This window comes from Netta rufina (assembly GCF_964035555.1).
Source record: "Netta rufina genome assembly, chromosome: 2".
NCBI classification, from domain to species: Eukaryota; Metazoa; Chordata; class Aves; order Anseriformes; family Anatidae; genus Netta; species Netta rufina.
This window is the reverse complement of record NC_140124.1, coordinates 135,805,452-135,822,940: the sequence shown is the minus strand read 5'-3', so window position 1 is coordinate 135,822,940 and position 17,489 is coordinate 135,805,452. Positions and strand designations below refer to the sequence as shown.

The 17,489-nt window shown below is 39.3% G+C and overlaps 1 protein-coding gene across 1 annotated transcript in view; it reads right to left on the bottom strand.

Annotated features, from left to right (window-relative positions):
• Nucleotides 1–17,489, bottom strand: part of CPQ (carboxypeptidase Q) — a 153,476-nt gene that overhangs the window by 23,922 nt on the left and 112,065 nt on the right. The window contains exon 7 of the mRNA XM_084306787.1: nucleotides 6,964–7,165. Within this exon, the coding sequence (XP_084162913.1) occupies nucleotides 6,964–7,165 (202 nt within the window). The remainder of the gene's footprint in view (nucleotides 1–6,963; nucleotides 7,166–17,489) is intronic.

The window sequence follows — 17,489 nt, the reverse complement described above, 5'->3', positions numbered from 1 at the left end:
CTGTAGAAACGACAGTAAGTCGAAATAAAAAAATTCAAGCTGTTCGAGAAATGTAGGATAGAGCTTTGGCAATATTTTTTTATTTCAAAATTAAAAATTCTTCTGGAATCGGCAAGTTAACAATAGCCCTATATTTTTAATTGTAGTTAGGACTACCTAAATGTTGTTCAAACTAAAGACAAGAGCTTTTGATACTGAAAAATCGATACTGCTTGAAATAAGTGAGATTTAAATAGGAAGGAGGCATTTCGCTATGGAAAGTGCTCATAAAATTTACTGGCAGATCTACAGATTTTTTAAGGCCAGCAAGACCCATTACCATCTAATCAACTCTTCTGAATAGCACATGGCACAGAACCTCCCCGTGCAACTACTGCCTCAAACCCATTCCTCCTGCTTGCATTACCCTTTATTTTTTGAAGGGCATCCAAGTCTTGTTTTACACATTCAAAATGATAGAGAATTCACCATGACTGCAAGTGGCTTCTGTAGCTATCTAACCTTACAGCGAGGTGTTTGCTTTCTCTCACTTTGAAATTGGACTCGGACTGAATTGCTAATGAACCATTTTTTAAAACAAGGCAAAAAGGTGGTGTCATTAGAAAAATCTGCTCCCAGCCTCATATGTATGCTGTGGCTGAGCCATCATTTTGCACAAACTGGCATACCTTTGCATAGACTGAAAGAGATTTTAACATCTCCAGCCTCTCACTGTAAGGTACAATTTCTAGACTTTCAGGTCTTCCTGCAGTTCTTTTGTGATCTTGCTCTCACTGAAATGCCTCTTATATTGCATGTAGTAAAACCGCTTAATACTACCTGCTAGTAATAGCAGCATTCACCCTTGCTTGAGTTGACCTTCTCTTCTGAATATTTCTATCCGTCTCTAATAAAAACTACTCTTAAAACTTATTACTATACAGTGGGAGCTCATAGTTAAAGTAGACTTAAGAAAATTCATTTATAAGTAGCCTTAATTTGTGGTAAAATTAGTGAGAATGACCAGTTTTCAAGTATTAGCTGTAATCATGAAATATTTTGCCCCCAAAATGACACGTTATTTTTTTTTTTAACAGAACCACCCTGTGCCCTCGTATTAGAAATGCACATACTCTAATGAGAAACGGATTACAGGAGCTCTGTTAAAACTACCAGCAAAATTTGCATTTGGGCACTGTGCCTGATCTCCTCATGCAATCCCTCTCTCCAGCAGTATTATCCCAGATGAGTATTTGCATGTCTTGTGTCTAGCCTACCTCAAACAAAACAAACTTGCAATTCTGATGCTCCCCGCTAATTATTAGAAGTAGTTCAATATTCCAATATGCCAAAACAAGAATCACGTCCAAGAAGAACAAAGGTGAAAAGAACTGTATGTAAAGTATGATCAAGCTTGTCTGGTAGTCATATAGCACAGCTAGTTAAGAAAACATACCATAATCTACAGACTAGTCCTTTCATTAAACGATTAGCCTTAAAGACTTTATTAACTTTATTAAAAGTAGAAAAGGTCATATGAAAGGCTAATGTAACTGAGATATTATGCTAAACTATGAGCGTTTTAAGGTATCCACCTTCATAAAAATGTGCAGCATATTACATTCATTTAATTACTCTAGAGCAATTTCTAATTTGAAAAGCCTATTTTTATGGAACAATGATAAATTAGAGCATAGATGAATTATTTTACAGATTAATACACACAGTTCGAACTGCAATCACGATTTTAAATGGTTCTAATAGCTGTAGCTCTTATAGTAGGTTCTTTAAGTGCCAAGCAATTAAAATTGTTCTCTTAGCATACTGGTTTAATTTAATACCTCCCAAGTTGCAGAAAATTTGACTTATGCAGAGGAACACACTCATTTGCTATTTCCCTTTGAAATGATGAAATATTTAAAAGGAAACGAATGACCTGGAAAAAGCAATATGATTTTGCTAATTATCATACAACAGCGCTGATAGATCTATCTCAGACTTTCTGAGATCCAGACTCCGGCAAGACACAGATGCATACTTTAAGTCCCTTCCCCTTCATTTCCACACAAAAGCGAATCGGGCACGTGGTGGCGGGCTCCCGGTGGCAGCGGTGTGCTTCAACACATTGGAACTCAGCAAGTACAGGAATGCAGCACTTACGGAGTATCTAAAATGATCTAAGTACTTGGACATGATAGGTAAGCTAATTTCATGAGTAGCCTTTAGATTTGTTCAGCGTTTTGCTCCATGAGCAAGCAAGAGACATTCCACTTGTGTTAGTCACTTGATGAAATAACTGGAGCTCTTCATGCGATGCTCTGCACTAAATAGCTTGGATCATAAATCACACAAATATTATAGATCAAAGTGAGGAAGTTATGCTTGATGTCTGTATTTTTTTAGGAAACCAATTTTTCTTTCCCTCATGTTATAGGAAGATCTTTGCAAATGAAACGTTCACTACCCCTGCACAGTCAAAACAAAGGCTCTTCAGCACTGGTCTGTGAAGTCCTAGCCCCTGAGGATCTGATTTTTCTTCCTTTTTCTTACAGTTTCTATTCTCTGACTGTAAAAAGAAGCTTAGAAACTGGATCCAAAGATTGCCCAAGTCCGCAGAGACTATGAAGCAGGTATGCTGAGGGACAAGACTTCAAGAATCAAAGTATTACTTCCAAACAGTGATAGAGCCAAGAGTTAACGGAGCCTACCCACTTGTAATTTGGGAAGTAGACATCCTATCCAACTCTCTGTGCCCAGCTGGCAAGCCCACGTCAGAGTGTTTTCCTGTCCCACCACTTTCTCTTGCATGTCTCCGGCTGACACCATGCAGAAGACCAGGCATGGCTCAAGCACGCAGGCAGGCACGTGCTGGTGTTTGGTGCTACAAGGACATGTGGGGATGGGAGGGACAGGGGGCGAGGGTCTGGAAAAGGAGAGGAACTTAAAAACTTGACCTCTTACGTGATAAGAAGGGAAATAGTGCATCAAAGGGCCAAAATAAATCTTATTTTATATGGAGGTAATAAAGAAGCACTAGAAAAATATAAAAATGAGAGGAATGATGTATGATAGTATTTGTTTGCCAGCTCTGGGAAAATGACTAATAGATTGGGTTAGCAATGAATTTTTGATTTTTGTAGAAGCATTAAAGTTAGATGAACTACTGGTTTATTCATTTCTGGAAGAATAATTCCTCCTCTCATGCAATGTAACAAGAAAGCAAGACCCTGTCACTCTGGAGACAGAGAGGCAGGAGAAACCAGCAAGGTCCAGAGTGACACCGTAAAAGGGAGTTTCACCTTTAGGTCCCTGGTTGAATTTTAAATAGATGAGTTGCCACATGCCTTCTGAGAGTTGTTTGATGTCCTGGGTCAGCTTGGTCTCAAATACAGCTCAGCTCCTCATGGACAAGTGTTCCCATCAGAAGCACTGCAGCAACAGACAACCTCCCTTATGAGCCCTGCAGAACTTGCACCCTTGAACCAACCTTCTGGAAATACTTAATCGTAGCACCTTTCCCTTTGCCAAAGTGGGGCAGCACCTGTTTTCTTCTCCTCTGGTACCTGAAGCTGAACTAATGTTCCTCGGATACCATAATACAAAACATAATCACCTTATTCCCCCTTCTCTATTTCTGAAAGCTTGCAGGGACAGCTGACCCAGTCCCAGTGCTATTACCTTAGGAACTGACTTAAATTACTTTAGAGGCAGCCTTGTCATCATTGGGTCTTGTTTTATTTTATAACAAAAATACTGGAGTGCTGGTCTAGCTGGGCTAGCTTAATGGCTTTTTAACCCTTCCAGAAACCAAACAAGCCTGCTGTGAAAAAGCATGTACAGAAGCCAAACCAAGCCAAAACCAAAACCAAAACAAGCAACGAACCCATCTCCTCACTTGGAGGATATTTGCAAATCCTGGCCAAACTTGATTAGGTTATAGTGCTGGAAAAGAACACCTACCTGTATGTGCAACAGCTTAGATGCAAGCCGAACTAAAAACAAATACATAAAAGAACCAAAAGAAAACTGTGGAAGTTAATTGCATAATTAATAAAGAATTGGTCTTAGGATCAATGATCACCTCTAAATGTAAAACCACAGCATAAAATAAACCACCACAAAAAAAATAATAAAATAAAATTCATTTGATGTCTGCTTCAAAGCCAAACAAATGCTAAACAAATATTTTCAGTAGCCAAAAACTGGCTATCACTAGAAAAACACAGCTACAGACATTCCTCATTGCTGGGCTGAACTCTTCTCAAAATAATCAAATGTAAAGGCTGCTGATGGAAATATATTTAATATCCTGCAGACACAAAGCATTAAAATGTTGTGTTCAGTGCAGATCACCTTGCTTGTACTTTAGGGATGTTTGCTAAGCTTCATTCTATGGTTTGCAGAGCGCTCTGAACTCATCCGGCCTCTTTCATCCTAAATTCTCAGAGTGGTCATCACCTTTTTCTTGCAAAAATTTAAGGGACATTACAAAGGACATTTCACTGCATGTCCATTAAGAATAAAAATGTTGGAAATTGCAGAGAGTGAGGGGCTGGAGTCGCTGGGGCTGTCTGAGAAGCTCTGAAACAAACAGCTCTGAAAGCCACATGTACTGTTGTGCTCTGTGGATTTTTCCACCAAATGGAGCAGGAGGAGCAGAATTTTAATAGCATCTAAAAAGTTGAATCTGAGAATCCATTTAATACAGTGAAAGAGAAAAATGCTAGAGAAATGATGTCAGAAACCATTCTTATTGTTCAAGAAGTACACCATATTTTCTCTAACTGTTGCAGAAAGAAAGCCACCAAGTGTACTTTCAAGAAAATATTTAAATAAAATTGATGAAGTGTCAACACTTGACTGCTTGTTTGAATTGGACAAAATTATAGAAGCTGTTCAATTTGTTCCAATGTTATTATATACCATAAGGACTCATTCGAGCAGTGAGAATACTGCAGACAAGGCGTGAAGATTACAAGATGTCTTAGACTTCTGCCTGGTACAGTATGAAATACAATCCAAAGCAGCAGAAACGTTTTTAGTGGAATTAATTCCTTTCCATCAGGGCTCAGTGGGGAAAAAAGAATCACTGTTCCTTATGCTGTAAGAACACTTTGTTATTTGCTTAAAAGGAAGTTAAATGAATCAAAGCTTCAGACAGCAAAAAAACCCACCCCATAATCAATTAATGTGCCAAATTTTTAATAGGAAAGCAAATCATATTCATTTTTAAACAGACATCTCTGTGCTGGTGTATTTATATTCTAAAACCTAAGGTGTACAGTGAGCTAATGGGGTATGATATTTTTCATAGCTTATCCTTTCTGAAGACACCAGAGTCTTATCTGGCTACTGAGACCCATGCAGAAAGATCTGGGCTCCCTCTTTTCCTGGGTCCTGTTCCTGAGAGCAGGGTCTTATTGAGCACATCTGAACACCATTATTTAGCATCTTCTTCCATGATTCATCACCCTCTGGCTGGAATTACAATGGAAGTCCCCAGTTACTGTCTGTGACACCCCTAATGGGCTGCCCCAGTGTCTCACCTAGGAAATTCTTCTGACACACTTGCATTTTCGGAGTACCAGCTGAGTGTAGACACGTCAGTCTGAAATTCTGGACCACGTGTCTTTGCACAAGCACTTACAGGGTATGGAGGACAATGCACATCACAGCTACAGCCTCTCAGCAGTGCCTACAGTCTCTCAACCCAGCACAAGGTTCTAATGCACACGTGAGATGCACAAACAGAGCCTAGGAACATGAGTGCACATCCGTGTCACAGCTGTATGACATCGCACTGAACAGCTAGAACACCATCTGCAAAGCAGCACGCCAACTGAAGATCAATCTCTGGCTGTTTAACAACATCAATTCATCCATATTTCTTGTCCAGCATAGAAATTTTGCTTTGAAAATTAGACTTCCATCCCTTTATTGAGGTAGTCAATGTTGCGGTATCTTGGTATACCCAATGTGAGCAAGAGGAAAAGAGTTTCGCCCATAAACAAAAAGAATAAAATCCACGACTCACCGTGTCTTCCACAAGACCAGGTAAGAAAAAGAGCAGGTAAGAAACAACCCAGTTAATCAACTACTAAGACATTCCAAGCATATATTAAGTACCAGTAAAACTAGCATGAGAAATGCACCAGCCTACTTCAGTCATAAAGCACCAAAAAAAAAAAAAAAAGAACCTTAAAAATTTAAAACTGACCATAATTTTTTAAGTATCAGTGTTATGAAACTTTTTTCTCTGCAGTATTATTCCAGAGTGGAAACTGCCATGGAAATTCACTAAGGCTTTACCCAGGCTGGCCTCTAATTGGGACTCTCGTGTTCTGTAAAGCCCTGTGCAGCATGGGGTCTCCTGGCTGGGGGGGCTGACCGTGGGGGACCTCTCTCCCAGCCTGCCTCTTCATCGACAAGCTGCTCCTTACCAGGACACAAATATAATACTCCGAATAAATCCCTAAAACAATTTTTAGGACTTTGCAGAATTTTACCTCTTTAGCACACCTTAATGCCCCATAACTTTTTAAATGGCAAGCTTCAAAAAACATTGTTTCTTCATATAAATATAAAACAGTGGAAAAAGGCCCTGTATTTCAAAGTTGAAATGGTAATAATAAAAAAGTTATTTGTTTTGCATTGGAGAATTCCCCTCTGCCTTAGTTTACTATTTATAAACCACCAGTCTGGGATTAATTATTATAAATCCTTAAAGCCTAAAAGAAGATTTTAGGCATGTTATGCTATGTATAATCTATACCATTATTAAACTGAAGCTCAAATACCCATTATGTCCTATTTTTGTTGGCTACCTTTTAACATTGCTGCGTTTTATCTACAGTAAATATTATTCCTTGAGGGGAAGTGCTTCCTACTATCTTTGAAACACCAAACTGCCAGAGTGCTGCAGGATCTCCCTCCCAGTGTGACACTGCATGGAAGGAAGGTTTTTTTTTTGCAAAGTACTCTCACCGGGCACCCCGTCCCTCATCCAGTAATTGATGTCTGTTCCATCTGCGTTGTCGAAAACATCTGTAACGTTGATTGGCAGCAGCAGAGCCATGATCTCTTTGATGATGTCACGAGCTTCAGCATTTCCAGTAAAAGCCAGCCCAGATGGCTTGAAGGTGCCCTCATCAGACTCCATGACGATATCGAAGTTGGAGATGTTTTCCTAAACATGCAAGGAAAGAACATATGGGCTTGTGATTTCTGTTTTAAGTGGCAGCATATCTTGGATTCTACAAGTCACTGTGACAGCATAACACACACTTGTTTAAGGATCAGAGAAATGCTTCCTGTGATTGTACATACATAAGCATAAATGAAGGGGTCTAATATTTCTGTATGAAAACATCAAAACAGTTCAAGTTCAGTTATGAGACATCAATAATTTGTAGAAGCCACAACATGACTGGCCAGCTGTCCCCAGCTACTTGGGAACATAGGAAATAAAATCATCGAATCATTAAGTTTGGAAAAGACCTCCGAGATCATCTGGTCCAACCACCACCCTGCTACCAATGTCACCCAGTAAACCCTGTCCCTAAATACCAGTTGGGTAAGTCATTCCCACCATATCTCAGCTTTCACCTGCAGCTCTCACTTCTTTCTCAGAGCTGCAACTCCAGAAATTCTGGTGCAGAGGGAGGGTATGAGGTCTGGTCAGCTTTAAAATAAGACAGAATCACAGAATTTCTAGGTTGGAAGAGACCTCAAGATCATCGAGTCCAACCTCTACCTAATGCTAGCAGTCCCCACTAAACCATATCCCTAAGCTCTACGTCTAAACGTCTTTTAAAGACTTCCAGGGATGGTGACTCCACCACTTCCCTGGGCAGACTGTTCCAGTGTCCAACAAACCTTTCAGTAAAGTTCTTCCTAACATCTAACCTAAAACTCCCCTGGCGCAACTTTAGCCTATTCCCCCTCGTCCTGTCACCAGGCACGTGGGAGAACAGACCAACCCCCACCTCGCTACAGCCTCCTTTAAGGTATCTGTAGAGAGCAATAAGGTCGCCCCTGAGCCTCCTCTTCTCCAGGCTGAACAAGCCCAGCTCCCTCAGCCGCTCCTCGTAGGACTTGTTCTCCAGGCCCCTCACCAGCTTCGTCGCCCTTCTCTGGACTCTCTTGATCACCTCCATGTCCTTCTTGTAGCGAGGGGCCCAAAACTGAACACAGTACTCAAGGCACATGCAAAGCTTGCTCAGACTGTGAAGGACATCCCACTTGACAAAAACAGCTGTTGCCTCCTCAGAAACATTTAATTTTCAATATAGCATGTAGTCAACTGACTTCAATTAGAGGAGTGAAATGCCAAGGTTCCACCTGACCTGAAGGAGCCGTGTCTGTTTTAAGGGAAGTTAGTGTTTTGCAAGGTAAGCCCTTACAGGAAGCATGAAATATTATGTTTTCATGTATAAACGGCATAATGACATTTGCTTTTAGTCTACACCTGGTAGATCCTTTTTAGCTTAACGAATAAAACTTAGCAACCAGATCCATTCATTTGCCTCTTGTACACCCAGAGCACTCAATCACAAAGGTCTAATTGGAATAAAGTACTTGCAGACTTTACACAAAGGCAAGTTTCCCACTATTTGAGAGCTACACAACATTTTTTGCAAAGTAAAATAGGCCGGGTCAGGCTGAAAAAAGTTATACTTCAGACTACCTAGAATGTGACTAAGAGAACTTACTCATATGTGTAGGAGACTGGATATTTTACTCCTGTGCCCAGACCTGATTTTAAAATTTTATCGCTGTCATGGGTTAGTACAAAAAAGTCACTACAAGAGATACGTGATACCGATGAGTAACAGATCAATGTCATTAGCAAGTTACACAAGCCTAGAGTTCAGTAAAGAATACAGGTGGCTGTGAATTTTGCACAAGTATCAAAATCTGGCCCAGCAAGTTTTCAGAAGTTCTTTACCGAATTTGTCAAGAGTTGTGTTTTATGCTCTTCCTTACCTGGACTCTTTGGAGTTAAATACTCTCTAACATAGTGGAGGTTACTCTCTAAGTCATTTCTAACTTAGAAACAGCAGTTAATAGAATTAATACCAAATCTTTGCAAAAGAAGAAGCAACCATTGATGTTCTAATAACTTAAAATAACCAGTCTATCTATCCACCCTAACCATCGGAAATCTAGGTGAAAATAACTAACACTGCCACCAAATTGGCAATCACATTATACAATGAAAAAAAAACTAATTTTTTTCAAAGAGTACGTGTAAGGAATTAGGATACATCTAAGCCTATCATCAAATGCAGTACTACAGGTCATGAGTCTCAACATGAAATTGCGATTCTCTGTCTCTTTCGATGTGGTGGGAGAGAAGCTGGCCAAGAAAAACACACTGTGCTGTAAATGGGACCAATGACGTTTAAAAATTGCAGGTACAACAGAAAGAGTATTTCAGAATGTAAACCATCTTCGTGTAATAAATCTGAATAGCAAAACTTCATAATCTGCTAGTATTATTACTGCAGTCCTCGATTGTTTTCTTTCTCATATAAATGTCCACATGTGTTTTTAATATGAAACTGAGAAAGCAAACCACCCACGATACGTTACACCATATTCTTGCTCTAGAAGAAAGCTGTTCAATTCTTAGAACGTGCGGGAGCGACACGAAAACAAAATGCTCTTGGGAAAGAAACTAGACTCATTAGGGGACAGAAAAGAAACAGGTCGCAACTACTTGAAGTACCATGTGTCCTTGAGAAAGTTTTTTTCCCCTATTTTGTCTACTGGAAGACAGGATTAATTTTAAATCTATTCACTGTCAAGTATGAAAGTAGGGTATTGCAATTTAAAAAAAGGTGGGGGGTTGCTTTCACTGTACCTGCTTTTGTATATGTGTATTAGCATTCCTACTTATACAGAAAGAAATACACACTGAGAAATATGCTACAGGGAAGATGCATCCTTTGTCCTTTGCACTTTATGGTGCAGGGATAACTGGCACTTATCAAAGCAGGCTGAGACAGTACAGTGCTCCCTTGGCTAATTCAAGGGAACAGGAGAACAAAACAGGAAGATTTTACAACATAACTGTAGGCTCAGCTGTTTCTTTCATTTTTCCTCATACTGAATGCATCATTTAAACACACATTTTAAACTCAGTACACTTTTTTTTTTTTTTCTTTTTTCTTTTTTCTTTTTCGGAGTAATCCCATTTTCTGCATCCTGGTACTTTGCCACTTCTCTTGGCACATACCAGAAAATTGTATCTCGGTGGCGTAACCTGCTGCCTGATTCTCTGAACTTCAGAACAGACTTTTATCCTTTATCTTCCTCTGCCTTGGTCACAGAATAGGTCACTTCTCTTTATCTTATCATGTTTAGCTCTTTGACTAAATATCTAAATGAAACATTACAGTAAATATTGCATGAGAAAATTGGCTTTTTACAGGTTGCTATTTTTATTGAATATGCAGATAGGCATATCTCTTTGCCTCTACTTATCCTATTTTTTTATTTTAATTTCATACAGGTAGCTACTTATTCACTCAAAATCCCCATAAGTCCTACCAGATGTTAAACTAGACTCCAACATCTCATGACTGACCTGAGTCACTAATGGCAATTCCTCCTACCCAGCTAAAGCAGTGAGATACCTGTAAGGATAAAGGAGGGAACAGCTATCCTAAAAGCCTTTGGTAATTTGGGGCTATTTAAAAGAGAGTGTTACAACTTGTCCAGGACCCCATTACTAGTTTTCTTTTTATATCCACTGAGAAAAAATCATCACTTTACAGAGAAAATCCTGAAGTCTTTAATGGCAGAGCACTGTCCTTGACTAATGGTTAATTTGTTGCAGTAATAAGGGACATCAGTTAATCTGACAGTGCATTTTCAGCTTTCTGTTACTGATTTACACCTTAGGAAACACCAACACTTGTACTCCAGTATTTGACTCAGAGCAATCTGAAGCCAAATATAGCAAGGCAATGACCATGATGCAAAACTTATGGTGCAACGACAGCCATCCTGCTTGCAGTACTTAGAAGTGCCTTTAAATCGACACCCAAGTTTGTTAGGCTGACAACTTGGACTGTGAGAAAGTCAAGAGAAAACACTGTAAACACCTAAGTGGATGTGACAGCTGGAAAAGAAGAAATAAAAAACACAACGGATAATATTTGTAAGGATTTAATAACATATAAACATGGTGTAGTGCATTTTTGAGTTGCTGTTTAGGATCAAGATTGTGTAATGAAGCCAACAGCATAAATAAAAATACAGGAAAAAGCAGACCAGCTGTTAGGGAGCAGAGATGCGCCAGCATCGACACGCAATAAACACAGCTATGAGCACAACCATACAGCTCAGACCCTTTCTGAATGAGGACATGGAAAATCCAGAGCATTGAGAGTTAGAAATCTTTGTAAATCGCCGTGCCATTCTGTGGGAGAAAGTTGCTGTAAGGATGAAGATTAGCACCACTGCTGATATATGATAAGGTATGAGCAAGACCCGTGCTTTTCCTGCCACACTTTGTGGGAAAGCTGTCCATAAAAACAGTCCAAGGATTTTACGACCTGTTCTCTAATTTTAGAGTTACAGGGTAGAGAAGCCAACAACAAAAGTCCCAGTAACTTCGACAGGCTCAGAGCAGCGTTTGGTCATGTACTTATTAGCATTTCACTCACTACAAACATGCTACTAGCACGTCTTGCCCTGTACAATACTGCTGCTGTTTCCTCTGCCAGCAGTCACAGAGATCACCATTCAGGACTGTGAGTTCCCAGGGATGATATGCAAGAAAAAGCAGGCAGCTCTGAAGACAGCAGCACGCCAAGCAAGGTATGCGTCAGATTACCTGTAGCCTTGTCTTCAGACTTTATTTTTCTTTGACAACGAGGCTTGTCAAAGAGAAGTGCTCTTCCTGGAAAACACACCATAACTTAAAGCCTTTTACTGTTCAAATACAGGGGTGTCAAACACTCCCTGTGACTCTGAATGACTGATCCCTTTTTGAAAAGTTTCAGGTTTTCATTTGAAAACAGGCAACACTGCCAGTATCTTCTAATTAAAGGTTGTGGTTTAAATCAAAGATGATTTTTCCTGATGTATGCATTTTCGGCAAGCAAATGACTACTTCTGTAACCTTCAAGAAGAGATTGATTAAAATACATCAGCAACACCTTAGAAGTTAGCACAGCACACAGATCTTTAATGTTTCTTGTTTTTACACAGCATGCTGTTAGGCTCTGATCTACATGTAGGTAAGAAGTGTAATGTCAAAAAGAAAAGAGGTCACTGAGGAGAAAGTTCATCGCAGTGAGCCAACAGGAGGTGACAGTTTTCTGTGGGGTGTTTGGATAGAGGGATCCCAGCTTTCCTACAGCACAACATTCCAAAGTACTGAGGGCCTGTGGTTGGTCTGGGACATGAAGGCAGAGGAACAGCTATCCTCAAAAGAGGTCTCCTTTTAGTAACTCCAGTCAGCCTTGCAGTGACAGAAGGGGTTCCTCCAAGGACTGAAAATTCACTTTGAGGAGGAAGGACACCTACATTGCCAGGATGTACTTGGAGGCCATTCCCATACAGACTGGGGCTAGCTTCACAGATGAAGCTTACAGATAATAAACTAATTATGCACATCTGTATTTGTATGTATGTATATAAATGCCCCTCTCTCTCTCCCTACACTGTTTAAAATTAGTTGTTATATACATTTAGTTACTGAATTATTTCTCTCATAAGGCCTAACCTATCCTCTGATGAGCAACACCATTTTTAAGGCAAAAGAAGTGACAGTTGTGGAGGCACTGTATTAAATAAATATTAAAACAAGTCTACGGACTTCATCTGTTGGCTTGCTGTTCATGTTGTGTACCTGATGTAATACAAGGAGCCTAATGTTTCCTTCTGGACAGTACAGGCAGACACCCCACCAGTTCAGGAGTTTCAGACAGCAGCTCTACTACTTCTATGAGGGAAAGAAAAGGGAGAAAACATAGAAATACAGAAGTTCTCAGAACACTGGACATACACGAAATTTGCTCAGATGGAGCCAAGATGAGGCAGCCAAGAGACATGCTGCCATGACTGATTCTGTGCCCGCCCTGCTTCAGGCAGGGTAAGGAGTCAACAATTCTTTGTGTTTTAGCAAAATCTGATTTTCTCTGCAGCTTTCAGTAGCAGTATGACACTTCTATATTAAGAATTATGAAATCCTGCTGACCTAGAACTGGTATAAAATATAATTGTATAATTATATTAGCTTTCCTGTGGTGAATACAATCAAGGATGCTACTGGCTGTTAACTGCAATTCTGAAGAATGCAGTGCAATTATTTTCTGTTGGTGTTTTGTAACTGAACCCTTCTCTTTTTATTCGTTTCTTCCATTTCTCAACTTGGTGATTCATGGCAGAACGTTAAAATAGTGCTATCAGCCCGACCTGCTAAATAGAGATCTCCACGTTAGGTTATTTGCATAAATCAAATTGGAGGACAACAAAATGACAGGGAGGTCAAAGAATTCTCAAAATAAGTACTCAAAAAGCAAGAAAATCTTGTGGCCAAGGGCTTGAGGCTTCAGAGACTACTTTTTCATTCTTATCTTTCTGTGTTCTGTGCAGTTGTTTTTCCCTTTGATCAAATAACGCTGTATCCATAACCAAAACAAATCGTTTTCTGCTCATTTTCTCATTTCTCTTCTTTCAACCCTTCTTGCTTTTTAGGCATTGTGTTGTACAAATCTAAAGTAATGGAACATAAAAAAAATATCTTGCTTATTGTTAATTTGCTAAACTCATCCCACATTCATCATGAAAGAAGGCATCCAGAGAGAAGACCAACACTGAAACTGGACAGGAAATAATTTCCAAATCCTGAAAAGCTTCGATTATTCTTGTGTGTCCTGTTTCAATTCAAATCAAAAAGAAAACCATCAGACTTCTCCACAAAGATCAGGTGGCATTAATGAATTATTAATGAAGTTTATTATGTGTGGTAGTGTCCACAGGAGGCCTCATGTCCAACGAGTCATGGTGCTGTCTCCAGCACAAACACAACATTAAAAGCTAGCTGTAGACCCAAGAGCCTCACGTGCCTTTTGAAGGTAAGACAACAGATGGAAATAGAGGACAGAGAGCTACGGCACAACAGGACAGCAGTGGTCAAAACAAAAAGCACTAGTTTTAACTTCTGATTACAGAGAATATTTCCTGGGAACAGTTAATAGCCAAATGGTCAACACATTTCATTAGGATAAAAGAATTCATATGCAAGTCCTGGATATGTTTGGTTCAAATCACTCACAAACACATCTCACATTTCACCAGAGTATTTTGTACCTTGGGCAATAATCAGAATGCTGAAATCTACGAGTTTTCTGAAAACTCTGGTTTTGAGAAGCCAATCTTTTCTGGGGAAGAATCATTTTACCTGAAAGTGATGAGAAAGTTTTTGGATATTTGCTTCTTAGAGAAAGTAAGTCATTAGTAAATTACAGTATAAACCTCATAAAAAAAGAATATTTATATTAGCAAATTTCAGAAAGTCCTTTTTTTTTTTTTTTAATGCAGACCCAACTTGGGCAAAATAGCAAACCTTCTGATAATAAACACAAAAAGGAAACCATAGAAAACACTGATGATTAATATTTTCCATAAAGTCTAACCTTTCCTAAAATGTTAAAGCAGTGTATGGTATGTGCACCAGAAATGTAGTAAGTACTGTAAACATCATTAAGGTAGCAATAAAAACATGCAGAAATATTGTAAGAATGCTTTCTCTAATATAATTTTAAATAAATTCCTAACACATTAATGCCTTCAATTATGGCAACAGAGATACTAAAGCAAATTTGAATTTGGCCTAGTATCTCTTTTATCTGTTAATTACGACATGCATTTGCTTTCCTGAGAGATTGCATTTGATACTTCTATTCCAAAATAATTACATGCAATTCACAGTCCCTTAATTCAACTGGGTAAAAGCTGGTAACCTTGTGGTCATGGTACATGTATCTTTGGTACATGTATTTTTGGCAGAGACCAGTCCAAAGCAATGAAATGAAGCCAGAACAAAGGGCCAACACCAGTCTCATCAACTTGCAAGATAAATGCAAGGTGCATGTCTTTAACTCTCTCTGAAAAGTGTAGAGTGACAGATACATATGAAACAACAAACTGCAGAAGTCTCCACCAAGGCAAGACGCTTCATTACATATACTTCCTTCTCTCCTCATGAAACCAACATAAGACTAAATGTGTGAAATACTTAAAACCCTACTGGAGGGCACTCAGGTGCTGTTGTTGAAGGGTATAGGAGAGTCTGTACAGAATAGATGCAATGGGAATCCCTCCAGAATTATTAAACCACCTTCCTGTTTCTTCCATGCAACTTGGAGAGGAAAGTGGCAGTTCCAATATTTCCTATTTTTATAGTTATTTATACTGTGTATACATTAGAGCCCTCCTCAGCAACCAGGTCACACAAATAAGCATTGGGCAAAGAAAAGTCTTAGATGTAGTGTTGTACACCAAGATCCTTTTATTTCATTACTCTTCATCATGGTAGGGAGTCTTTACTGTAAAGGAAAATCAGGCTATTTCCAGCCCAGGATTAAATCTAAGTACTGGCTACCACTTAAAAGCAGTGAGCGCATCGATGGGTGTTTTCTTTGGGAGCGAAGATGCTGGGGATTCCCCTGGGAGGCTTCTATCCCCCAGTCAAAACCAAGCAGGGTCTGTGGGATGTACAGGTGGGTGACAGGTACCCCAGCACTGGCACTGCTGGATGGTATTTGGCTCTCAGCTCTTGGAAGTGTCTTGGAAAAATCATACCAAGGGAGCAATAGATGAGGACTGTGAGAGTCTCTGCAGAAAAAATATTTTATAAAACAAAAAAAAGGGTTGCATTAGTTATTTACGTGGCTGAGCTTACTCTAATTGCAGTTGGGTAAATATGCTTTTCCTAAGCATCTGTTCACTGAATGCTGTCAGAAACAGGAGACAGGGTTGGACTGTGCTTTGGTCAACCCAACATGGCAGCTATTTCCTTCTGATAAAGCTCTCAACATCTGATCCAGCCTATGACTCGTTTTAAAAACCAGACACTGCAATACTGGGCTCTACAGAAACACTTGAGAGTGATACAAATAATGCAATTACGCAGGAATATGAGTTAATTATCTGCACCATAGTAAAATCACCGTGTTGCTGCTATCTGTTATTTCTGCAGTAACTTATTCCTTGTACAACAGTGGCAACCTACTATGACAGATGAGGAAGAAAGACCTGAAATTAAATTGAAAGAAAAAAAACAAATAAGCTACAAAAGTAAGAGCATTTGTACTTGTCCAGTACTATATTGTCTTCATTTCTTCTCCTCTGCCACATTTCCACTGACACAAGGACGTAATTTACAATGTCAAGGAAATCCATGTCTGTCTGTGCTGAATTACAGCATTCATATTTCTACTTGTTTGTAGTGAACTAAAGTCATAATAAGCCCAGCCAGGCAGATGAGTCATACGGCCCATCTTTCATTTAACAGGGCATCTTTAAATACCACTCTTACTTAACTTGTACTCATTAACATCAAGAAGTGATGTTTTGTGCCATACTACCCTAATTGCCAGAAATTCGCACAAGTGAATCATTAAAAGGTTAAGATATTTTTCATGCTAAATATAATGTACAGTATTAATCTGCTTTATTTTGTTATTGTGAGTAATGCGATGTCCTAGAGTTGTATCAATTTATAATTATGCCAGATCACATGGCAGGGGGGAAACAAGAACAACAAACAACAGACGGATGTAATTTCTGCTTAAATTCTCCATGCAAATTACAAATTCATGTCAAGTTAGGCTGTGGTTTCTTCACAAAGCACACCATCCAGATGGAATCACAACAGCACAGCAAAAATCGAGACACATCTTTGTCAGTTTAAAAGCAAAGTAACCAAATATCCTTCAAACAACACCCAGATCTGTTTTATATTTTCCTATTTGATCCTTCAGCCTACTTTTTGGTATTAATTCTGAATATAAATACTAAGGACAACACTGAAATACAGGATTTTTGGAAAAAGATGAGAAGTGGGTAAGACAATTTCACATGTTGCTGACAATTCTAAGACGATAGGATGGAGCTGACTTTCCAAGACGGAAATGGGTGTTCTTCTCAAAAGCTACAGAGGTGATACACTTCTCACGAGCAGCATGCACCAGGCACAAGACATCTGCTTTGTCCCTTCCAGCTCTTCTGAAATGCACTTCCGTAAATGAGAAGCATCTCTTTTCTTTGCTATGTATTTCAGAACATTTCATGCTAGTTTAATTCTGCTGAACACCAGAGTATCCATGGTAAATCCGGAGCCCTTAATACTTGCTAAACTGCAATCTGGCACCTCCCTGAATCTGAAAAAGCAAACTCCTATGTTACTCTTCCAAATGAGAGCGCTGAGCTATCTCTATAATGTGGAAGTATAAAGGAAACCACATTATGCATGGGTAGTTAAACACAGT